Here is a 26064-nt window from a genome sequence, read left to right on the forward strand (position 1 = left end):
TAAGTATAATTATTCTTTATTCATCACTTGGTTTGTTTTGAACATACATAGCCGTTCAGTTGTGGAAATCATTTAAATGGGCAGATACTCTGTTTTCTCTGTTAGCATTTTCAAGAATCTCTCATGCACTTGGAAACAGCTAGCTTGCATTTCTCTGAGACTCAAGCCTCTATTAATTTCCTTAAGTGTAGTAGGAAAAGTAGTAGTAGTATAAGCTTACTTCCAATTATCAGCTTGAGCTGATCCTGATATGGAAGTAGCTGCGGTGTTGAGTGTTGCTTGCACTGACATCGCTGAAGTGACTCCACAGAAGTCACTGATTATTTATGTGATATGGACAACTTTGATCATGGCTCTTCCAACAGTCTGTTGACAGAAGTCCAAGTACGCAGCTCCTGGGCCATGCAGGTCAGGTGTTTGAGGAGCAGTCAGTGTAATAGAGATATTTGGACAAAGTAGCAAATGTCGGGAAAAGTAGGCTTTTAAAACCATGGTTTAAACAAATAGTAATTTTTTAAAAAATACATTATGACGTTTAAAGAATTTTAGCAAACTAACTTGTGTTTCAGTGATATTATGAGAGCTTAGCTTCTGCAATGCTCACAGATTTATGGTGGAAGAAATTGCATTATTGATTGTACTGTATAAAAGAGAAAGCTTTTGTACTGCCTGCTATTGCATTATGATTTAAAATTGTTTCCCAAAGCTTGTAGACTACAGACATGGAGCTCACAAAAGTATATAACCTTTCTTCCTCAGGCTTCTGGTTCTAATGAGAAACGATTTTCAGTCTTTCAATGTAAGCTATCCCCTTTATATAAGAAACAGTGTTTGGAAAATGCTGTGTAGTACCAGTGATTCAGGGCTGAACAATATAACGGATCAAAAGGTCTTTTTTTCAAAATGGGGCATGACCAGACCTTTTTGTTTAGTTCATATGACTATGGTAAACCAGTCAGGGAGTTATTTAAAGAACATGAAACACTGGCTGATTTTTTTTTTTAACCAGTATGCCTTAAAGGCTAGCTTAACTATATTTGATAGATTTTTAAGAAAGGTGGCGTTCATGATTTGAAGATTGCGAAGGTTCTTTGAACAAATGGTGGAGCAGTGAGTAATTTTTTTGTACAAAAATATCTAAGTTACATTAAAAAAACCTTTTGGAATTGACATTGAGGATGCCAGAGATATTCCCTTCCCTCGTTCAAGCATGGAGGTGGGTATGACACAAAACTACTCATGTACATTTGAAATACCTGAGATACAAATGAAGTGCTTCAAATGTGTAGTGTTTTATTTGGTAGTAACTAAACCGATTGACTGAATGTTTTATTTCTATATTGACTTAACACCTTCAGTTTTCATTACTTCACTTCAGTTTTCTTCCACAAATGAGTGCCTTTTAAGCCATCGTTATGTGAAGAAATGTAGCAACCTGTGTCAAGAAGATCCAGGCCATAAATTTTAAGCACAAGGTTCCAGCTAGCGAGACTGAAAATCTATGAAGAATTGAAATGCCTTCAGTTGGTTGCCTGTGTTATCTAGTTGATTACTTGATTGCGGTTTCTGGAATAACAGATTCTGTAGTCAATTCTACCAAACGATTTCTTGTTGTTTAAAAAGTTTAACTATTTAAGAAGTCATTAGTGCATTGTGGCTTGTGTATATTTGTGTTGATGCCATACTGTTAAGCGTATAGGCTCACTGAAGAGTGTCTTGTGAGCTGATGTACATGATGTGCATATCCCAGTATCAGGGTGCTTACTTGATTTTAAAAATATCCACTCTTAGTCTTCGAATCAGGAATTAGAGAAATTTATATCAAAAGAGGGAATGATTCTAACATGTGTGTGTATATATGTTAAAATATACATTTAATATGTATAAATTTGTTCAACTATTCTGTCAAAAAGGGTGGCCTAACGGTGTGCACTTGAATACAGACTGTAGGCAGTTCTCAGTTCTTCTGGAGGCTTTTCCTCTGCTTGAATCAACATAACAGTGAATCTCATAAGCAAAAATAAATTCTGAAAATAAAATTTATTCTGAAAAGCTGTTGTGCTGTAGCTAATGAGTAGGGGTAGTTATGAATGTACCTAGGTCCTGATTCACTGACTATCATTCATTGACTTTTGTTCACAGACAGGAGCAGAAGCAGGAATTGACAGAAGGATGAAGTATCTGGCTTGGAGCCAGAAACCCTCAAGAGGTGCATCCATTTTCTGCACAAACTCCAGCCTTTGTAGCAGTTCAGTAGCAATTGCATTACACAGAAATATACAGCCACTCAACATTTTTCTGTGTGCTAGTCTGGAGGCTGTGGTGCATTTACTGCTGTAAAAAGATTGTATTTGCAGAGGAAGTCATTATTTTCCAGCCAGCCAGAAGTAGAATGAAGACTTGATTATTGCTGCTTGCTAGGTGATTGCTTTGGTTGATTGTTGAGTTAGAAAGGTTTTAGACTGTGGGTTAGCTAGGGTATTTGTCATTGTGAATGGAGAAGGGTGAGTTTTTCCTGACAATGCTTCTAACTTTTTCTTTATTTGACTCTTATTGCTTCATATTTGCCTGAATCAGTATTAGTAGTCTCCATTTTTCTTCAGGAACTCATTGTAGGCATGGACAACAACAGTTGCTATGCTTGTTTGTACTAAGGAAAAGGAGTGGAGTTAGATGTCTTAGTATTTTTGGCAGGAGAGCGTGAGGAATTTTGTCACCTAAAAAAGGTCTTGGGTAGAAGCTGAAGAGAATGAATGATGGGATAGAGCCTGTGAAGTCTGTTGATTAGCAACTCTGCTTCCATACTAGTAGAAGGGAACACAAGCACACTGTAAACGATGGCTTTGCCCTTGGAGATCTTGCAGTCTAATCTTGAAATAATCAGCACAAAGTGAGCAGGCATGTAAAACAGATGGGGGAAATGTATGCAGGGTGACATTAAGAGGAATGCCTGATTATTTAGACACCATTTTGTTGATAATGTGCTTAAAGTGTGTGTGTATCTGTAGGGGGGTTATGTTTCACAGAATCACTAAGGTTGGAAAAGACCTTTAAGATCATCAAGTCCAACCATGAACCCACCCCCACCATGCCCACTAAATCATGTCCCGCAGTGCCACATCTACATGTTCCTTGAACACCTCCAGTGATGGTGATTCCACCACCTCCCTGGGCAGCCTGTTCCAATGCTTCACCATTCTCTCCGTAAAGAAATTTTTCCTAATGTCCAGTCTAAACCTCCCCTGGCGCAACTTGAGGCCATTTCCTCTTGTCCCATCACTTGTCACTTGGGAGACCAGCACCCGCCTCACCACAACCCCCTTTCAGGTAATTGTAGAGAGCGATAGGGTCTTCCCTGAGCCTCCTCTTCTCCATACTGAACAACCCCAGTTCCCTCAGTCGCTCCTCGCAAGACTTGTGCTCCAGACCCCTCACCAGCTTCGTTGCCCTTCTCTGGACACACTCCAGCAACTCAATGTCCTTCTTGTAGTGAGGGGCCCAAAACTGAACACAGGATTCGAGGTGCGGCCTCACCAGTGCTGAGTACAGGGGCACGATCACCTCCCTACTCCTGCTGGCCACACTGTTTTATACGCTAAAGGAAATTGTACTCAACTGAGTTGTAGGCTGCTAAGAGATTGAATAATACAAGTATGAGAACAGGAATAAGTAGTTATATTCTGTCTCTGGTGTGGTTCAATAATCAGAGTTCAAAGTTTTCCTTTAATAAATTATGCATATAAATGTATTGGTTATGGTTTTCCCATGCTTTGTTCACAAAAAAAAATTACCATTCATGAATTTTTTCTTTAATTTCAAATAGAGACTGTGAAGTGATAGACCTAAACTTTGATCTCCATCCTGTTAGTGGAAGTGGTTTAGTTATTTTCACCCATTACCATGTTGTGTTCTTTTGGTGCTACAGCGTGTACAGAGATTTTTCTTTGTATTGTTGGCTCCACCTTTCAAATGGTTTTGATGTGCACCTGCACGTGAAGCGCACTAGAGACGTTCCAGACTTGAAAGGACAAACGGGACTGCGCAGCAAGATGAGGCGCGTGATGAAGCGCTCATGTGTGTTCATGCGCATAACAGCAGCTCGGCCTCCAAAAGACCAGGCTGTAAGCTGCAGATTTTCACTGTGGCTGCAGGATGCGCAACACCGTCCTGGAGCTCCCTGTTTCTTCTGGTGGCCTCCTCGGCTAATCAGCAGTCACTAAATAGAGTTGGGGTTGCGTTTGAGCCATCTGGTTTCTTGTTCAGTACCCCATTTTTAATAAATTCAGTTGTTTATAACATGAACTTTATTGACCTGTTCAGATTTTTTATGAATAATGTGGGTTTATATTTGAAATCCTCGTGGTTTCTTAGGCAGGGTTACTAGCTTCGGTTGCTGTAATTTTTGTACTACCTAAACATAAAATTTTCTAAAAAGAAAATACTGCTTTCACACATTATATCTAAATTTGAAGAGAGTAATTTCGTCAGCAAACTAAATTTGCTAAACCAATTTTTAATTTCAGATGCAAGTTATTTTTGTTAATTCTCTCCTGCTATCAACCATCTGTATCAAATATACTTTTAAAGTCTGTGTATGAACAGAAAAAGAACTTGGAGGCATAAGAAACGTGAAAAATAATTATAATCCAGAATATATCCAGTAAAAATACACATTTAAATAAATCAAATGTTACAAACTGCTGTTTTGATGGTGATAGGTGCTGATAAGAAGTAGTATTTACCTCAAGTTTTTATGTCTCTTTTTATGAAATGTGGTAAGCAACATAATAGTGTTTGCTCAAGACATATGCCAGGCTTTTATGGTGGTCTTTATTCCTTCTAATCTCTTTTTAAGGCAATTTATGTCCACTGTGGGGCTTGTTTTCTGTCTTTCTCTCCCTCCTTGTCTGCCCTCCCCTTCTGCTTATAAACTTCTGAAGGTTCTTAGTTTCTACAGCCCTAGACATTTCACAGGGTGTTTCATTAAACAAGTCTTCATCATAATTTGTTAAACTTACCCCCAGCTTCCTGACAGTAAAATAACACACAAACATACCAAGGAATTTCTTTGGGAGGATATGCTGAATACCAGTTTATATTGGTTTCTACTTGTATTCTTTTTAATGCTTAGACCTTGGAAACCACAAGAAGTTCGATGGCAGGAAAAAGAATTTCTGGCCTTTAGTGCTGGTTTATGTCTTTATCTTGCCACACTCAGGTGCTGTGGGAATTTCCTCTGTATCTGCAGAGAAATGGAGTATATCATTCTGTTTCTGTTCGTCTCGGCGGGTAAGCGTTTCTGCCGGGGATCGATTGATGCCGTTCCCTGCCAGGAGCAAGTGCTGTGCCTCAAGCGTGGAGAAGCTGAAGTACTGGAAATGGAGAAAAAAATGGTTCTGAAAAGGAGTAGGGCTACTTTTTCACTCTGTTCTGTCTTGGATCTGGAAACAGAGTAAGAAATAATGCCTCCATTCAATGCTTTCTGCTTGTGATACTTTTTGTAGATGGGGAGAAAAAGAGGTGGTATTTTCTAACCACTCCATCTTTCTCTGAGCTGCATAGAAGCAGCTCACAAGCAGTAGATTAAAAATAACCCGTTGCTCTTAAGCTGATATGTGGGGCTGGCTCTGGAGGTGGTACGTGCCGAATTATTCCTGCAGGGCTCCATAGGAGTGTTGCTATTTGTATATTAGGCTTTAAAAATAATTTGAAAGCATTGTTTCTATAAAAGAAGTGATTTAGTGAATAGGGGGGATTTTAGTGTTCTGTATATACTGTAATCTCAGAGACAAAGAATTTATGGAGGTTTTCATCAAGGATTTAAAAGTGAGAAAAGTCTTTTGTGCAGTTTTTATTATCAGGTTTCCACCACTTAATCCATGTTCTTACTTAATAAGTGTAATAAAATTATACATAACGTACCAAATTTGTACCTTTTGTTGCTTGCTGTGCTTTCTTACTCTGAAGGCACAGCGTGGGGGGGCAGGGGCTCTGGTTGTTTAAGGAACAGCCACCCTGGACCTTATTTTTGAGACTGGCAGTTTGTTCTCCTGATGGGACATAGCTGTTGAGAGGTTGTGATCTTGTAGGGTGGGGCACTTCTGCTGGTATTAGAATCAAGGGAGGGTCTGAAGATAGGAGTTGTAATCTGGAATTTCACTTGGTTGATGAGTTCTTGTGAATAGCAGTCTTTACCTGCCTAAATACAGTCTTTAAAGTCTATCAAAGTATATATATTTGGGAATTTTTTTGGGGAAAGCTACCTTCTTACAAATGCGTGTTTTAAAGATGTTGGACATTATTTTGGGGCAGTTTTGTTAATAGCATGAAATTGATTTTGCGCTGATTCAAATTGCCATTTGCAAACAAAAATGCAAGACTTGCATTGTACAAGGGAACATTGTCTCCTAATGAAGGTGTTTCCCCCCCACTCCCCTGCCCCCTTCAGCATTTGGCTCCCCAGGCTGCTGCAATTGCTGTTGCTCTGTTTTCAGTGCTAGAATCCATAAAGTTTATAGCTGAAACACAGCTTGGGAGTTACAGGAAGATGTTTCAAGTTGTGTGTGTTCTTAAGGGGACTGATTTCTGAAAAAGGGCTGGTTCACATGTTCCCCCGCCGGTCGAGAACAGCTGCTCTTTGCACTGCTGATGACTCTGCAAGGGCTTTGGGTGGGAGCACTGACTCTATTCCTATCGCAGTGTGAGTTTTCAAGCTGCTATGTGAGATTTCTGCCAGAATCCTTTGAAGTGTGCCATCGCTCCCTTTGGCATTACGCTTGCCTTTTGATTTGGTGAGACCGACTGTTCCTGCTCAGTGAAGCCCAGGAGAAGTTTGTCGCTGATTTGCTGTGGGCTCAGCCTGAGTGTGTCAGGACTATATTGCTGGCTGCGTGACGGGTCACATGGCTAGTTTGTGTCCTGGACTTTTCTGCGCCTTCATTTTGTACTGGTGGGCTTCATTTCCTTCCTCTGGATGCTATGAATAGACCTGTAGAAGTTGTTTTTTTTTAAAAAAATGAGTTTTTTGACATGAGCTGTGTGATTAATCTGGACCATTACTGAAGTCCTGAGGTCTCTGTGACACTGGGGGTACATGAAGAGCTTCGAATTGCACTGATTGTTCTGTGCTCTGTGTTGGAGTGATAACGGTGGGCTTTCCTTCCTGGCTCTAAGCCTCTTATGCTGGGAAGAAACATAGTGTAACAGCAGAATGATGAAACGGAGGAAACAGAGGCTTGGAGCCCCGTCTCTGCGGATCCAGTAAGGACTGTTGTGAAAAATAAATTGCACTTGAATATTTCAAATTGAAACTATGAAGAAAAAGAAGCCAGCATTTTCTGTGGCCAATAGACATTGCTTTTATTTATTAGAACTTTCTTTATCTGTCATGCTTATTTGGCTGTATACGAAATTTCATTTGGAAGCTTTAACATTCTACTTTTGTGGAGCATTTACCATAAAGTATAGCCAAAAAAGAACAATATTTAAATGGTTTTAAATGGGGTACATTGTGGTTAGGTTTCGTACCAAGCATTAATTAATGTAGTAAAACTGAATGTTTGTAAGTCTGTCTTTCTAGTTTGATCACTCTTCAGATTTAAAAAGTACTTTTAATAATCTGCCAGAAAGCTGTCACAGGGCTCAAACCTACAGAAACCTTTGCTGCCTTTATTATCTTTTAAAATTAAGAATGCTATTGAAAACTTTTAGATTCAAAGCAAAAAATCTTTATTTACATTGCCACATATATTTCTACAAATGAAATTTAAACAAGTAATTCCTTTTTAATGCTTGCAGCCTTTATAAATGCTTTGAAATCTGCTAATGAAAACTGCTATTTATGATGTTTGTAATTATATTTATTACTTTATTAGTTAAAATTAAGGAAATTGTATATTTAATAGTATGTGTATAAGTAGGGGAGGTTAAATGAGTCTACCATATAGTCAGTGAAAGGAGGAGCAGGGTAAGAGGCAGGCTTAACCTTTTCTGTCTGTGGACTGTAAAGCTCATCAGCTGTTTAAGCAGAGATAGCTAGTGGGGAGGATTTCCAATATGTAAATGTTACTTACTGATAAGTATTTGAATTCATTAGGAAATTTAAAGCAAGAAACATTGACAAACATGCTTGACTTCAGGACTTTCAGTGTTAAATGTCTGAATACTAAACAAAACTGAAACATGCCCCAGATTTCCCTTTTTCTTACTTTTATGCTTAAATATGGTAAATAGAAACTTTTCTCATCCCTCAATCAAAATCAGAGTTACAGTTGTAAAAATACCGTGGCACTAGTTTGTATTCTAACGCATAAGCACACTTTATAATACCAATATTTGTAAGTTAACTTTTACTTTATTTCTAGTGAAGGACATCTCATCGTGTATAGTTCAATAAAGTAGGTGTTAGAGCCTCTTTTTTATGTTTATGTAGAAGTCTGTTCGCAGCTTTTTGGAAAGCAGCTACTTTGAGAAATTTTTTGTGCTCTCTGTGTATATGAATACATGTTGGCTGCTAACCCTGCAAAAGCAGTGTAGTTTACAGAACTGAAGACAGAGCTGGGAATCAGTGTCCTCAGCTGTAATCCTACATGCTGCCATGGATGTGCTACACTTAACTGCTTTTTGCCTCAGTTTCCCCATTGCTAAAATTAGAATAAAGCGATTTTGCAGTGCTACTTTCAGGCTTAATTAGTTGTTGTTATAAAACACTGTCAGTGCTAAATGTTGTTTTCTAGTTAATGTTTTGTGTAATTCATATTTTCACAGTTGTGTATTTCTATTGTTACAACAGCCGTGGTGTGGAGCCACGGCTCCCAAATGGTGAAGGCTGTGATATAAACAGTCCATGTCCGTTACTGGTGCCATTATCAATTTTGTTAATTTTTCTCAATTAAATGTTTTACATTAAGGATTGACAGTGGTGTGTGTTCCAGAAAGTCTGGGAATCACTGCAAGAAAGAATTTGGATAATTCCAGATAGGAAGATTTTCATAGTGGAAAAATAATGTTGACTAGATATTATATTGACTGACAAATACATTTTGGTTTGGATGATAATTGAAAGGATGACTTACTTAGTTTATTGCATTTATTAAGAAGATATAACTCGTATTTTGGTGTTATCTTTTTTTTTCTTTACTGAAACAGAAGATGTGATATTGACCCTGATTTATTTTTTTTTCTACCGTGGTACCTTGTCAGAATCTCCTCTCCTTTGTACTCCCACTGCCGAGGAAGTGATGTTCATCAGCACATGTTCTCTCCTACATCTGCTCCAGGTCTGCAGCACCTTAAATTTCCATTTAGTGCTGACTGTGCACTTGTTACTTCTCCTCTAATATTTTACCTGAACACACAACCCCAGAGCAATCCGTCTAGTCCATGCTACAGCCATCCTTTTCAGTGGAGGTAAGGAGAGGCATCAACTAGGAATTTCTAACAGTTTGGTGTTGGTGTAACAATTTATGAACTTACCAGCTTTATAGTTTAAGAGAATAATCTTGAACAGAAGAGAACAGCCTTGTAGTTGTAATTTACTTCCAGTCATTTAGGGTTCAGGTTGTTGTTGCTTGTTGGTACAAATTTTTCTAGTTCATGTGTAGTTTAAGGCCATATATAGGGAAGAATATAAAATTAGTTGAGGAATGGAAACCCGTCCACCTGTGTGTGCATGCAAATTTCTGGTTGTACCTTGTGCTAGCGTCTGAGCGCATGTGCAACTTGTACCATGGAGCAAAGGAACCCTCACAGGTATCGTTGATGTCAAGAAAACCAACTTAAAAGTAAAATAGCCTAGAGTGGGGTCCTTAAAAACCTGTGCCTAGAATAGCGGGTCTGTGCTAACATACTGTGCTCTGTTCTATTCGCTGTAAATCCACATTAGTTTCTTACAGAAGCTAGCAGGCTGAAGCCTCTGTCTCCATACACAGGGTCTACAAAGGATAATGAGTAAAATCAAGTCTGTTGTTAGGAGGCTTAAATATGGGGTACAAGAGTTTGTAAAATGAAAAAAGTCCAAACCAGCTCAGTTTGTATTAAAGCATTTGAGAGCTTGGCTGATGTATTTTTCCTTCAGGAATAGCCCTTCCTCCACATTGTGCTATTACAGAACATGTATGGCCATCAGCAGTGCCCCAGTGGAAACCTTCAGCTTCTTCATTAGGAAGAAACTTCACCCAGTGAGACAGGCACTGACAAAGGCTAACACAAGCTAGAGATCTTTGTGTGTGCGGTTATGAAACCGGAGCTCGGTGGTACCTGCTTAAAACTTGAGCCAGCACAGCCATCAGAGGGCTGGTTTTGAAGTTCACATGCTGCAGTGTGGATGTAGCTGGTCAAATTTCAGATACTCATCGGGTGGTAATGCAATAGCCCCTGAATCTAGACTGTTATTTCAGAGGGAGATTGCTTGTGCTGGCCATCTCTCGTAGGAGTACCAAGAAAATGTGAAGCTGAGCTATTTTAGGCATCTGTCCCTCTAATGGAGAGTAACATATATTACATCTGTTGGGTGGAAATCAGGTTGTCAGCAAAGGAAAGGCATGTTGCATGTGTCTGTACTTCGTGTATTGTGCACTGCCATGAAGAGGGAGGTGGTTGCCTGGCATGCCTGCTGCTTTCCCTGCATGTTGGGCAGCACTTTGTGAAAATTCTTAGTATGGTGCTCATTTTGGCAACACTTGCAGTGAAGTGAAGGGCAGTGATTAAAGAGCAGTCTCAACATTTTAGTGTCATTGTCATCAATAGACTTTTAAATTATTTTTTGTTATTTAAAAGCTGGTATTGGGTAATGTTCCTTTACAAGGGTGGTTGAATGCGACTAAATACTGTTTAGCATTAGGGCTAATTAACAGACTCGTAAGTACTAATTAATTAACAAAATCAGATTACTTTTAAAGTCAATTGAGAACTGTTCTTTTTGGAGAGGAGATCTAATGATTATCGATTATTTTCAAAAGCCTTTTTGGTACTTTCTGCTTTTTTTCTCTAAGAATCCTTCAATCTTCAGGCTTTTGACATGGGCCAGTGAATAATTTTCTCTTTAAGAATAGTTCATATAGAAGTCTTAGTGTCAAGTTGTATTCCACTGTTACTATGGTCTCTTCTTGATAATAATGTTTTTCACATATGGGGACCTTCCAGCCATCTGTTCTCTAAATACTGAATGGTTGATGATTCACAGATACATAGCTCTGTGTAAGAGCTTAGGTCTACTATAATAACTTTTTATTTTCGTCCTTGTTGCTTTCACCTGTGCAGTTCTTGATCCTATTTTATCTTGTCTTTCTTTGTTGTAGTTTTGTTTACTTGGTTACGGTACCAGTGATAGCCATTCCTGCTTGCTTAGAGCAAAGGTTCATCTTGGCAAGTTATTACCATCATTGACCTACTCAGCTTAACACCCTCAGGTTAGCCAGGCTGTGGTTCATTTCCGTGGCTGTGCAAGTGATACTGGGAACTGGTGGAAAATGTAACTAGAAAAGTGTATGCCTTAATGTTAAATCTTTCTCATTTTTTACCATCTGTATCTTGTGTTTACAAGTATGTATATAGGTTTCTGCTTCTTGCCTATTTTTTGTTGTGTCGTTGGTATTTTTACATGGATGGATGAACAACTGTTGGTGCATCTTACGTCAAGTGTGTTCTACAGCTAGCATGGAAGTTCATGGCTTCTGAAAGAATTAATCTAATTAAGAGTGAAAATATTTTATATATTGCCTTGGAACAATTGAAAATAATGTAAACCTTTCAAAAGAGTAAAAGGAGATGTGAAGTGGCATGATTACAGTAAAAATGGATTGATAGCAGGTGAAATAAGACTGCTATAGTTGATGCAACCATGGGTTGGAATTAAGGTCATGTATCTTTAGGAAGAAAAGAGAATGATGTCCAGAATGAAACTGAAGTATTGGCTCTCATATTTGGGATCTGGCTTGCACTCTTCTGGGCGTAGCAGGGAAGTCGAATTACTGAAGAAGAAAATGAGGCCGTGTTTCACAGCTGGTCCTCTTTATGAGTTGGCACATCTTTGTACACCCGTATTTGTCCTTTAATCGAAATACAGATTTACAGCATTTCTTGATATCAAGTTGCTTAAAAGATGTCATGAATGAATTGTTGTAACTTAGAAGTGATGGGCCTTGAAGTTAAAGGAGCATGCATTCCCCCCCTCCCCATTTCAAAAAAATGCTACACTTTCTGTATCACCCTCAGCAAGATATAAACTAGTTTCAGTACTTCAAGAAACGGATTCATTTGTTTGTGATAACAAGGCTGAACATGTTCAGGTGCTGTATTTCTGGTCACTCTGAGAGCTGCAGGTGAGGTGAATTCTCAGTGGAAATTTGCTTTATCCTAACAAATCAAGGGAAGAGTTTGGTTCAGCTGGATTATTCAAGGGATATTTTCTCATGCTATTTTGATTTCATAAATTTATGCCAGTTGTGGAACATGTTCTTATAGGGATATATGGTAGAGATTATTTTTATAGGAATGTTTTCCCTTGAAGGTTCTAGCCTTAATAAAGTCTATTGATAATAACTATTAATTTTTTATAGCTTTGCAGAATAGTTTTATGGATTTTTTTCTAGCCTGTACAAAATCTGGTCACCATTTCTGAATGTGATGGTGGTCAGATCCTTGCTGTCTTATTTAAGTAAAACAAAATGGGAAACCTAATGTTGCTCCAAAACATTCAGTGTTTGAGCACAGTACATAATTACTTGATCAGTGTGTAATTACAATGTTATGAGTTTTATATAATTAGGATTTTATGAACATCTGTGATATAATTTAAGAATATATTATTTATTTACATAAAAACCCTATTCTAGGCAACAAGCATTTAATCAATAACTGTGGTAACAAGAAGATATTACATACAGACATTCAACAAATGTACTGGGAGGGTTGCCTGCCTTTATTTAAAGACTTTTTCATACGAACTGTTGCAGTGGATGAGGGGAGACCTATATTTAGAGCTATGGCTTGTTTGGGTGTGTGAGTGTGATTCGGTGTGCAGCATGCTCAGCGAGCCTGCTCTGTTGCAAGTAAACAGATGGGCTTCCCGGGCGTCACAGGGTGCCAGACAGCTCACCTTCACCAAGCGGTGGGGATGGAGACATCTGCCTTGTTTGAATGAGTTCTCCCGTTAGACTGTGGTTCTTTTTCTTATGTATTGGGATTGCTGGTGTGTCTTGATGAGGGTCTTGTAACTCCAGTCTTTCTATTTCAAGGCAGGTGCAGAAATCCCTTCCATAGTGTAAGGATATATTCTTGGCACGCACGTCCCCATATCACCTGTGTTTTGGGGTTTGAAGACTGTATTTTACAACAGCCAGGCAGCACCTGTAAGAAGTTGTTCCATATTTTTAGGGAAGATAAAAATAATTCCAGAATTCAGACTTGATGAGGTTCTTTATATTTTTATTTCGAAATATCTCAAGGCTTGTCAAGAGTTGGTGATAGTTTCCCATCTCTAGTTAAATTTCCTTTTAGTTTAAAGTTGATACAGGTTTTAAAAGTTTATTTTAGTTGGAGTTTCCTATTTGACAAATGTCATAGCATTAAAGAAGAGGACTATATTCAGCTCTAATGACATTTCGAAATTGTTCTGGTTTTGCAGCAAGTGATATCTTCCTGGTTTAGTGCTTGATTTGGTACAGGTTGTGCTTAAATGTGCTAAATAATTGGTCAGAGTTGACTGCAAGGCAGTATAATGTCACTTTTGGAAACAATGTAGATAAGCAATTCAGGAATAATGAGTAACAGGACAACTTTGTGAATGTATCATTATGTGTAATGTGAAATGGTGAATTTTGGGTAGGTAATCTTTTGGCAACCAAATTGTAATCTACATCTCACATTCAGTGAATGAATGAGTTTCCCAGAATTAATTTATTTTTTAATGGAAATTTTTCTCTTTATTCCTTTTCTTTTGTACCAGTTATTATTCTTGGGAGTAATTTTTGCCATCTAGGAGATGGAGACTACAGGGGAGCGACAGATTGGCGATACCTAAAACTTGACAGGCTCAGATAACTTTTTGTCTTTCTTATGCTGATTGGAAACTGTCCGTTTGTTGCCACATGGTTGGAAATATTCAGGCATGGTGTGATGAATGGCATCATTTCTTCATGTGAAGACACTATGTAAATGCTAAAATCCCTGTGTCCTGCCTGGGGGTGCAGTAGCAGAAGAGTTAAACCCTGGGGTTTGGAGCCTGAGGTGTGAATTCTTGTCTCGTTCCAGGCTCACCATTTGGCTGCCTTCCGTGGGACCACTTGTAAAGCATAACCTGGTGGTTTGACCTGGGAAATCGGAGGCTCCCAGAGGGGTGTATGTACTTGTGGCTTCAGAAGTTGGAGGGCTTTAATGTTTGCTAGCCATTTCATCTATAAACCAAGTGGTTCACAAGGGGTTTTTCTGTATAATTTTATTTGAAGGCTGTGATCTGCTGGTACATCTGCATATGAGCCGACTCGTTTACTAACCTTGCACTGTTCAAAGAATTTGGGATGGTTGGGACAAGCTAGAAACTTCTAGTGAGGAACGAAAAGCTCAGAAGGTTCTTAAGAGACTATAGAGATATTGACATTTTTCTTTTTCTGTTCTTATCCTCAAATAACAGTGATTTCTTCAAATGATAGCAGTGGGCTCAGTTCTGTACAAAATTCTTCCTTTCACATAGTCTGTCCCTCAAAGTCTTTTTGATCTTGAATACAGATACAGAAACAACCTATGCACTGAAAGATCCCTGGCAAGGGAATAATTCTGAGAAAGAAATGTATGTTCTTAACCAGACAGTCATGTGTTTATTATTGTTGATAGACAGTTCCCTGCATCTTCCAAAACTTGTTTCTAATTGTACTATAGGCAACCAGTTGCTATTTTTATTTTTGACTTGGAAAATCAGTGAGCATGCTAACAGGCCTGTTAATATCGCGCACTGAAGCACTAATAGTAGTGACGTACTAATAGCGAGTACATAGTGTCAATTTAACAGACTTGAGCTGGGGAGAAATAGAGATTATATGACACACCTGCTTGCATTAGCACAGGACTGTTCCTGCCCATAAGATTCCTTTCACATCTGTTTTCTTAAAAAGTTACTGTTTGAAGCCATGAGTTGCGATTTCTAATTTAGATAGACAAACCATTTAGTGGATCAATATTAACCTGAAAGCATAAGTAAAGTTTAGACTATAAAGAAGAAAAGAAGATTTTAGGGTGACATTGCACCAGTTTTAAAAATTGTATCCCCTTTCAGCTGCGTCTAGCCATCCTGAGCTATGTTGAACTTTTGTCTCAAATTTAAGCTCTTATTTGAATATTCAAAACTGTACTATGCAGAAGGCCTGCAGCAGAGCTTCATCTTCTATAACGTATCCTTTCATGCTCTCTTTTCTACAGGCTGCAGCGGTACTCCCCTTTTCTTCACTATCTCTCTATTCCTGGTTTTGTTCATTCATCTCAAATATGCTTGTTCTGGTCCTCCAAGTTCTCTCTTCCTCTCATTTACCTCCTAAAATTTTGCTGCTTTGTCTAGTGGTTATTATTCTGTCATTCAATCCCTTGTGTGGTACTTGAGAGGATAATCTTCTAACCTAGTTTACATTACACTGTCATTATGAATTATTAATGTTCTAAAATAAAATCTTCAAACCGTAATCTTTGATGTGGTGAAAGAGTTCTGTGTGCTTTTGTTTTCCTTCCTGTCCTCCCTGTCCTTTCCTTTCTTCAGACCTTCAGGTCTTTAGAGCAGGGATGTTATTGATCCAGCTGTCTGGGAAAGACTTGCTGTGCAATGAGAGTCGCATTGTCACATCTCTGGGCTGAGATAGGCATTTATTTATATAAACACTAAAAAAAAAAGTTGTGGAAGTAATACTTCTGATTCTATTAGAAGACCTGCTGCACAAGTAGAAGTGATAATGCATGTTTGGGTTATAGCTTGCCTGGGAAGGTGAATATTATTTTTTGTGCTCCCTATTATATTGTTCCTATTTTTGTATTCCTGTGATTCTCAGTTTTATTTGTCAATAGATGAGAAATTTAAAATAACAACAGAACAGGTCAAGTTATAATTCTCAGCAAAATTTTAGGGCAAAAAAGTTCAACCAAAAGAAAACTGGTAAAAATCCTTGGCAGCTTTCCTCCTTGCTTCATTTTAATGCAACTGTGTGTTCATTCTGCTTCCGAGAAATTGGAAGATTCCAAAATCATGAAGTGTCCAATTTTCCAAGTGAATCAACACAAAAATATTGACCAGAAGTGTTACTTTAAGTCACGAGTGTCTGCATTGCCCTCGCAGGGAACTTGCAATTAATTTGAACAAAATGGAGTTGATTACAGCTGCATTCATCTTTGACATAGAGGAACAGCCCATGGGGACGTGTTCCAGCCTGCACCCCATGGCTTAGTGTGCGCAGCCTCTTCTAATATCAAGATGGATCATAAAACTGTGACCTGTCGCTTCTGCTACTTTCCCCTTCTTATTAAATATAAGGGCAGCTGCAGACTACACCGTAGAAGGCCACAGTCTACTTTTTACATACTGTTATTGTAAGTGGTTGGTATTGTGAAAAGTACTTTATTTAATAATTTTGCAAGTCATATTTTCTCTGCAGAAGGTACATTCTTCGGACAAGCAGGTGGTGTTCATTTGCGTGCATGATCTATGCTGTCACGGCTTATCTGTTTGTTTAGTACTTTGTGTGTTGTACCAAATAATTTGAAGAGCTGGGAATACTACTTGCTTTTATTACTAGTTGCATTTTTATAGGTAGGGCAGAAGCCTAAATTTGATTTTATTAGAAAATACAAAAAACGTGCATAAATTTTGCTTAAATTTTGATTTTTTTCTTTTTCTCCCAATCAACAAAATCTGTATAACGCAAGCTCTGCTAATCAAAATTTGGAATAAAAGAAAGTAAAGTGAGTATAAGATGAGTATTCCCATTTATCTAAATTTTCTTTTTTCTTATATCTGATATGTCTTAAAAGCTCATTGCTGAGGTGGGCTATGTAAATCATATTTATTTTAAAAATGAGCAATTCTGTTCTATATTTTTGTTTCTAGCTATATTAGTTTTGATTTATTTGTGCCATTTTTTAATGTGTTACAGTAGGGTATAGTAAGATTTAGCATTGCAAACTTTAAAAAGTTTTTTAATGTATTTTAAAATGAATTTTTTTCCTGGAGACTGCAGAAATCATTGAGAGTTCCATATCTGTCTATTCTGTACTTTATTTCAAAGCAGAGAATTCATTTTGGGCCGATTTATCTTAACTTACTAAATCTGCTTCTGTCTTCTAGACCTCTAACACGTATGCCCCTACTTATATGTAGGTGGACATACAGGTTAGAAGTCTTATATATAAACCAAATATCTTAATTAGAAGGTTTTCTAAATATTATGTATATTTTAGGGAACATTACTTTTGTAATGCATCACCTTTGCGGGTTTCCCAGAATTACTGTAAAACAGTTTATAGAGACGTATCAACCTGTAGTTATATAAAAATCAGTGTTCCATGCTTGTTCTCATGTTCATTTTGTCTTGCATGTTATATATTTCTCTGAGGCTCACAACCTTGAGTAGTTTGTTTGCCTGCTGGTTGATGATATGTTATCATGGCTTTCCCAGACTTTAAGATTAGAAGCTAAGCTTTTGCTGTGAAGATTCATATTATTCCAAAGGAATAACTAAAATAGGGACCAATTTCTGTTAAAAATTCATGGCCAAATTAGGATGTAATTCTGCCTTTAAAACTGGATGAACTTTTTATCCTTTTTTTATATACCAGCACTCATGATGTTTCCCAAGCATGGTTTTGATTTCTCATGTCTCTTCTGTACCATGGCTTATTTTGTAAAGTCTATTCTTATCCCATGCTCTAACTTCATTAAGAATTTATGCTTGAAAATGTAAAATTCATCCTTTTAGTCTGTTCATTACATTTGCATTCCCTTTGCTCCCAGAATAACTCTTCTTAGCCAACATCCTACAAAATAAGCTTTTTGTCTCAGAAAAGCCGTGGTAAATGCAAGGGCTTTACGATATCCTCAGCATTTCAGCTGAGCCCAAGTGTGTTAACCAGGAAAAGGGGAGATGAGCTGCGGAGTGGAAGGTCCCACACTGGAGATTCAGGTCGGAGCAAACAGCCTGAGTTGTACCTAGAAACAAATCAGATGCCACAGCTCATTTTAGAGTTCAGGCTTGATTCGGTCTTCTGGGTAGTATGCTGTCAAACAGGTGAAAGCACTCCCTGCTAGCTGGTTATCAAGTGTCGCCCCGAGCCTGGAAAGCGCCATGTTGATCCTTGGCACGGTGTCTGCCCAGGTTGCTGCCGTGAGATGGGTGTTGCAAGTTTGTGATCTTGTATAGATGAGGGGAGCCCTTTTTGCTGTTGTGCACTATTAGTTGTGATCTGAGTAAGAAAAAGCCCTCTAATTCACCCACTGAAATACAGCTCTGCTCCCTCGCTTTGCCGTTTGCTTTGTTCATTTTACCTTAATGACTTTTGTGTTGTCTTGGTTTAGTTTTAACCATCCGCTGGTAGTTCTTCTTCAGTCCTCAATCCCTGCAAAGACACAAAGTGTGCCAGCCGCCTTTGCTGCTGCTTTTTCTCTTAATTTGTTCTTTTAAGCTCTGTGCTGTAGTTTCCCTGCAAAACAGAGGGTAGTTAACAGCTGCTTTTTCAAATCTGCTTTGCTGCAGCAGTCTTGTTGGAATGGCTTATGGACAATGTCTGTCAAGGACTGTGTGTTACAGTTTGGGATCTATACAAACCCTGTGTTACGGGAGAATTTAGCAATAGCCGGGTCTTGTTACTCAGCAGGGAGCCAGAGGTGGAAGAATTCTGCAAAGAACTGGAGCCGATGAAGTGCTGTACTTTTTCATGGAGAGGCTGATGGAGTGGCAGGAGAGATTAAGATAACTTCCTGTTTGCAAATGCTGTTGCACAGTGAATTCATTAACACTATACTACAGGTTAGAAAGAAAGTTTTAAGTGCATTGTGATAAAAAATACGTGATAAAGATGAAGAAATGCTATGGTGGCAACAGGAGGCTCAATCTATGTTTTCCTTCGGATAAATTTTGGCTGGTGAAGAGGGGGGAAAATCTTTGGATGAGGACATTGAGGTTATAGCAGCACTCTGTGATGCTGTGTTTCTTGCAAGTGTTACTGAGCGTCTGCAAGAATATCTTGGAAAAAATTTTAGAAGATTTCTATATAAATGTGAAGTGAGATTTTCAGAACTGATGTTCAGTATTGTTATTTTTCAAATAACATTTCTCATTTTTTATGGTGTTTGACTATATTGAGATTACATTTGATTAAATCAGACAACTGACATTTGAATCACACATGAAGAAGACAGGGCTGGGGAAAGAATGTGAGTTCTAGTAACTTATTTAAAGAGGATAATTGACCTTTCCATGGCATCTGAGCCCAATCATCAATTTTGTGGTCTTGAAATAATGTTAAGCTTATGTTATATTGAAGTTGCCAAACATCTTACTAGTGTTATTTGGGAAGAATAGTGTTGTATGGAATATTAGCATACGAATAAGCGATACTTTTGTAAATGGAAATACAAAGAAAGAATCTTTCTTCTTAAATATTCATAGGATTTTGGGCACAATTAACTTTGTGTTTTAGCAGTGCCTGCTTTTTATCACTATTTGGTAGTGTTTTCATTTAGAAAATACTAATAGTGATGATACAGCTGTAGTTAACATCCACTATATCTAAGTGAGCACAATTTTGTAAGAGTTGGTTTAGGACTATGAAATCAGAGCAGTTGCTTATGCTTAAGATGTGCAGTGATACTGTAGTGAATTAGATAGCATTTCAGGCTATCCACTGTGATGGCAACCTCTGTTAATTCAATAACTGTGCCAGATTAAAGTTACATGAGAAGTTGGCAGCTTTTATTCAGGTATATGAGTGTACAGTGCCTGATAGCTAATTCTGCCTCAGTTCAGTAAATGTTTCTGATCCTTTGAATCATTAACTAGTGCAGTCACTAGGATGTTCCCTGCATGGGAAATGCACACCGGAGGGAAGTGTTCGGTTGTTCTTCACCCCAGAAAACTTGGTCATCAGTTCTTAGTTTAATCTCAGATAAATGTGTCTTTGGGAGCCCTTTTATACGGAAGTAACAACTGAAATCTGCTTGAACCACTGTAGTATAAGAGTATGACTCGTTAGTTGTGTATTGGCTTGGTGATTTCTGGAGCTAGGGTGATTTCTGCCAGAAAAGGAAGACATCTAAGATTGTATAACCTAGCAAATAATGATAGAAAAATGAACCTTAAAGATATATTCAACTTAATGTTTTATGACAGACTGTTACTTACATGTCTTGGGATTGCAGTCTGCTCAAAGACAGTCTGTTCTTCATTTGCGTAGGTCACTGTTCAAATAATAATGATGCCCCGAATAGCTCAACACACATCTTTTTTAGAAGCATATAGGAAGAACTTTTTCACTTTCTTTGTATTGCAAGACCAAAGTTTTCTGCTGGAGCTTTTACATGTTACACAGTTTTAACTGTATTGTTGGTGGTATAGAGCAGATATCTCCTCAGTTCATCCACGTTAACTTACACTTACTTATAGTAGAATTATTTTCTGTGCTTGTTGGGTATGCCATTTAAAGTTTAAAATAAAATTGATATTCTTTTTTTACAGGGAAGGAATGTATTTTCTGTTTTCTGACTCCTCCAAACAATTTAGCTTTGCTAGTAAAACGGTTTTAGTTTCTGGATATTTCTAGTGGGTAACTCATGGTTTTAAGACTATATGAAAAAGTTATATGGCATACAAAAAAGTTAAGTCTGAAAGTATTAGGTATTTATGTGAGGTAATACAATGTAACTATTCAAATAATTGACTAATTGGGGAGAGGTAAGTTTTGTCCAATTAGCATTTCAGCAGGTTTCCATTATAAGTTCTCCTTTATCATAATGTGACACAGGAAAATTATCTTCATTTGAAAACTACTGGACTACTACAAGTTTCATCCTGGTTGAAATATTTAAAAAGTACAGTCAAGAATATTCTGTGGGAACTTTTCTTGATATAAAGTTAACTTAAAATATAGTCGGTCACAAGAGTTTTGACCTTTGGGATATTCTTTTTCAAAATGACCTCAATGATCTCCTTGGTACCACTTCAAACTTCACAAGGAGTTCAGCTTACTTTTTAAAATTACAGGTTTTATTTAAAAGAAGATGGTCTTTAACACCTTGGTCTAAATACAAGTGAATTTATTTAATGATAAATGTAGCTGGTATGAAAGAAGTCCAGAAAGTAATGGGTTTCGTGTGGACTGTTTGCCTAATTGCATTCTCATTTAATGTCAGGCTTAATTAATGTCCTACTTTGGTAATGGTAAAGACGAGAAATTGGGGAAGTCCTTGACATTGGCTATTTATAACTGTCCGGTAGATGCGGTGTCATTAGGAGGGCCCTGGAAACTACACATTTGGTCGGCAAAGAAATACTCCATCATCACAGGAGCTGCCGAAAAGTTCTGCAGGTGGTCTTTTCTGAGTACAAGTTGGGCATGAAGCGGAGAAGGTGCATTAGGGAGATTGATGGAGACTGAATATCTTGAAAGGCGAGTGGAAGAATTTTGTAAGGAAAGAGGTTTCTTCAGGCTTGGAATAGCTCAGGATCGGGAATTCACAAAGTCATATTAACGTTTTTATGAGTTAAATAAAATGGAAAACTCATCTCGTAACATATTTGTGTGAGTGCGCTATTTCTCTTGATATGCTTCCTGATATGCAGAAGGATGTATTTTTGAACTAGTGAGAAGTTTCTAGTCCTAATATTGCAAAGTGTTTTGCTTATGCAGAGACAGTAATACAGTTCCTTAGAAGGATTTCATTTGTCATTATAGATGTGAGAAAATCCTTATGCTTCATATATATGTTACAACTAAAGCCAATTCTGCAAATGTTGACATTGTTCTGTTTTAAGACATGACATATTTTTAAAAGATGTTTGATGGTTTCATTGTGTTTTTCTCTTTTTCTAGCAAAACCACTGCATCTCCAAGTATGGTGTCTTCACATTTTTTTGGTACTCCTAACAACTCTGTAGCCAATTTTTGGGGACAGTCCCAAATAAGTGCTTTGCAGATGCTAATTTGCAAGATTAGATTTTGCTATTGGCATGTGGAACACGCATTTTGAAAAGCAGGAATATGAAGTGTTAAAGAAATTTTTGCTGTTTGTGAATCAGTGTTATATAATTCCCAAAGTGCTTTTTGCAGTTCTTGGGTAAGTGCTCTGCAGAACCACGTTAAATAGCAAGCTGGGTGGATGGGCGGGTTTCATATGATAGCAAACATCCCCTTCCCCCCAGTCTTGCTTGGGGTGCCCTGCATTCCCCAAGAGCAGCAGAGGATGGACAGGGTTTCGCTGGGTTAACGCTGCCGTAGAGCAGTCAGTCACTGATGCCCATGGAGAGCGTTCTCCTAAAATGGCTTCTCCTTTTTGTGTCCTTCCTGTAAGAGATATGAACGTGCTGGTGCTGAGTACAGTGATATTATGAGTGATATGTCTTCAACTGCTGAGTTTTCAATCACTTTTGAAAAAAGCACAGCGAGTATAAATCTAGGGTTTTAGCTGGTTGTAATTTTATTTGCTAACTATAAGCAGTCCGGAATTTATTTTTGTTGTGATGGCTTTATTTTGCTAGTTAACTGAGCACTTTTTCCCTCCATTATTGCTCGGGAATTTCAATTAATGTTTTAGCTGACAGAGTAAATCTGAGTATTTTTATACGTTTTCAAAACCAGGGTTTATTGGAATTGGAAGGTCACATAATGTCCTGAATATAATGCTAAAATGCTGTTCTTCAGTTTCTAGACTCGATTGATATATGTTATTATGTGGATACAAAAATGAATGTGTTTATTCTTTCTCATCAGTAGTGGATAGTGGCAGAGTTTTGTCTGGTGGTACTCTAAATTAACTTTGTGCAATCAAACCAGAATGTGATTTAGATTCATTTGATACAAATGTTTAAAAGCACTAGAAGAGATGGTTGTGTTAACACAGATTCGGTTCCTGCAGCATGCAAAATCACATTTCCCTGTTTTGAAGCTGAGATGGAAGGGCATGCTTTGCTGAATCAGATACTGTGATTTCTGATAAATATATATATATTAAAAATGTGCCATTATTTAATGGAAAGTTAGGAAGACCATCTAATTATTTCATCTGATTCTGTGGAAAGCTAAAGGAAGCCTACTGGGATTTTTTCTCCCAGACATTTATGTGTAATTTTTAAGGGCTGTATTGTGCATGGAAGGCAGTGCCAGCTGTTGATTGTCATCTTTCTCATGTCTGTGATAAAAAGCCACTCAAGAAGGCTGAAATATGAGAACGTCATTAGCTTTCCTACTGGCAGAAGTGCTTAAAAAAGCCACAATAGAAAGAAAATAGATTGCATATTGAAATTAAAAAAAAAAAAAAAAAGGCAGCTACAATGAGGTTTTGTTTAGAACCTGGAAAAAGCAAAAACATGGCAAGGAGCTTCTACAGGCACAAAGAGGGAAAAGTGAACTTACGGCTGATGTGCAGGGGGTGCGTGGGAAACCTCTGATGTGCATCACATGAGGCCTGGGTGTGTTTTGTTGTCAGAATTCAGCCGGTTGTGATGTTTTGTGGGCACCAGGTGCTACAAAGGAGTTTGTGTTTACTGTGACTGATGTGTTTGTGGTACGGCTGACTTCAGGGGGAGAATGGATTTATGTTTTTAAACTGATCTTAGGTGACATTGTAAGCTTATTTTTTTTAAATGTAAAATCCACTTGGGTTACTTAAGATACAAGGTGGGATTTGTTTAAAGACGGAAGATTAATTAAAAAAAAATAAGCAAAATGCCCCTGATGTATCTCATGTAGTTAGGAAGCAGAAGGGCCACCATTTCAAAATAAAAACACAAACTGGGCAGTAAGTGGTGCTCTCTGTGCAGACACAGCTTCAAAACCTTGTGTTGTGTGGGATTGCAAACAGAGCCTGGTTATGGTTTTGCTTGAAAATCTTTTGATTGTATTAGATGAACACAGTGAGATGTATATAAAGCATAAATGCTGTGTATACAACAAACTCCAGTTTTAGAGTGTATATATCAGGAAGGGAATAAATATCCCATTTGGCACTGCCTCCTAAGGTAGAGGGAGGGAGGCAGGGATGGAGTCGAGAGAAAACGGAGGCAGTGGAAACAGCAGCAATATGTACGCTTGCCTGCCTGTCTCACATTAATGGAACAGCTTGCAGGGTCTACAGGGAATTTGCATTGGCTCTGTCACTGGTATTATTTAGTTCCTTATTTATTGCTAGTGGCTTGATTGTGCTGTATTTTCCCAGCAATGAAAGCTTTTAAAGATCATGTCTGACTCCTTTTGGACAGTGCTGTCCAATTTCTCTCTGCCTGCTACCAGCATGTTGAGACGATCCAAAAGGTAATCTAAGGATTTTGCAAATAATTCTTACAATGTTTTACTAAGCTACTTGTTTCAATACTGTTTAGGCTTGCTTTCTTTTTTTTTTTTTTTTTAACAGATTAATTCATATTCCTAGTACGTTAGGTACGATTTCTTAATTTCTTAATGATTTGTAATTGTGTTCATTGTAAAAATCATACTGGGCAGATCCACTGCTCATTCTTTTTAAAGGTATTTATTTAAATGCATTGTTCCTTACTTCTCATAGTATGTGAATGTCATAAGGGGTTTGTTTCTACAAAATGATGGATAGATGCTTACTGAGAACAAGCTGCTTTAGTATTCAAAGTAGCAAAACAGTATTATGATGATATAGGCAGCACTAGGCAGAGCTTGCAAATATTTTGACTCATAGTACATAGTTTTCTTAGACATATGCATAACCTTAAATTTTAAGTCATTCTTAATACCTTTAGGGGTTTTTTTCCTGAGAGATGTAAATATGTTAACATAGTAGTTAATAGGATCAGGGTTCGTAGTCACACTGCTCTCTGGATTTTGATAAAATCACATTGAAGTGTGCGAACTAATGAACAGTATCAGATTTGGTGCAGTAGACTGGTGTCCCTTCAAGACTGAGAAATATCAGCATAATTATTGCTCATCAGGCACTCTGTGGAGCTTAACGTATCCATCCTGAAAACTTACTGGAGGAATAGACTTGGTGAGTATGGTAGGTAGTTTATCCCGACTAAAGCAGTGTATTCAGGTTTATGAGTAAATAGTTGCAGCTAGTAGCAGAATTTCTCATCAGCTGATTTGTTGTTACAGTTAAAAGTCAATGTAAGACTCAGAATATAACCTTTGACTTGATTTTTAAGATTAATTTTGTTCATCAGCTATCAGAAATAAAATTAATCTTTTTTAGAGGATTGTAGCTTCTAAATAGAGATGTATTGGGGGGGTACTTTATTTTCTGCTACCATTCTACTTTTGTGGTTTAAATTTTATCAAAGTTAGTGATTTTTAGAAATTTTGCTGGTGATGAAGAAAGATTTTGTAAATAAATTTAGATATTAATTGCAAAGAATTGCATTAGAGATGTTATTCTTTTCAAATACAAGTTTTGTTGTATTTAGCCTGGTTTTTAAAGGAAAAGAGCTCCTTGAGATTCAACTCTCTGCTCCCAGCAGTGTCTTTGAAACTCATTGAGTGGTTGCAGCAGTGGTTTGGTAGAGGAACAGAAGTGGTAGAGATAAAGCTCAGTATCTCCATATGGGTTTCTTGAACTTGGCTGGGGAGAGGAAAGGGAGGCAAATTATTATCCTGTGCCTCTGGTTCCAGAGGTAGGTAGGACTTGGCTTTCAGTTGCTTCTTGGTCACCAACTGGTGAGCATGGAAGCAGCATGGTGTAATGAGACTTGGCTCACTGTGAGAGCAAGGTGAGATGGGCAGAGCCAGGAGGAGTGGAGTTGGGTGAGGGAGAGGGGGCTTTGGTGAAGGAGGACACTATTCCGTAAGAAAATAACCTGTGTTAGAATTCCATAAGCTGTGCAGCTTATGGAGCAACTTGTTTATTCCTCCTGCTTG

The 26064-nt window shown here is 37.9% G+C and overlaps 1 protein-coding gene across 1 annotated transcript in view; it reads left to right on the forward strand.

Moving 5' to 3' along the window:
- The window catches only part of MAST2 (microtubule associated serine/threonine kinase 2), a 198370-nt gene that overhangs the window by 84416 nt on the left and 87890 nt on the right, over positions 1-26064 (forward strand). The window contains exon 5 of the mRNA XM_059821971.1: positions 9202-9408. Coding sequence (XP_059677954.1) covers positions 9202-9408 — 207 coding nt within the window. The remainder of the gene's footprint in view (positions 1-9201; positions 9409-26064) is intronic.

Source organism: Gavia stellata, chromosome 10 (assembly GCF_030936135.1).
Source record: "Gavia stellata isolate bGavSte3 chromosome 10, bGavSte3.hap2, whole genome shotgun sequence".
Classification (NCBI taxonomy): Eukaryota; Metazoa; Chordata; class Aves; order Gaviiformes; family Gaviidae; genus Gavia; species Gavia stellata.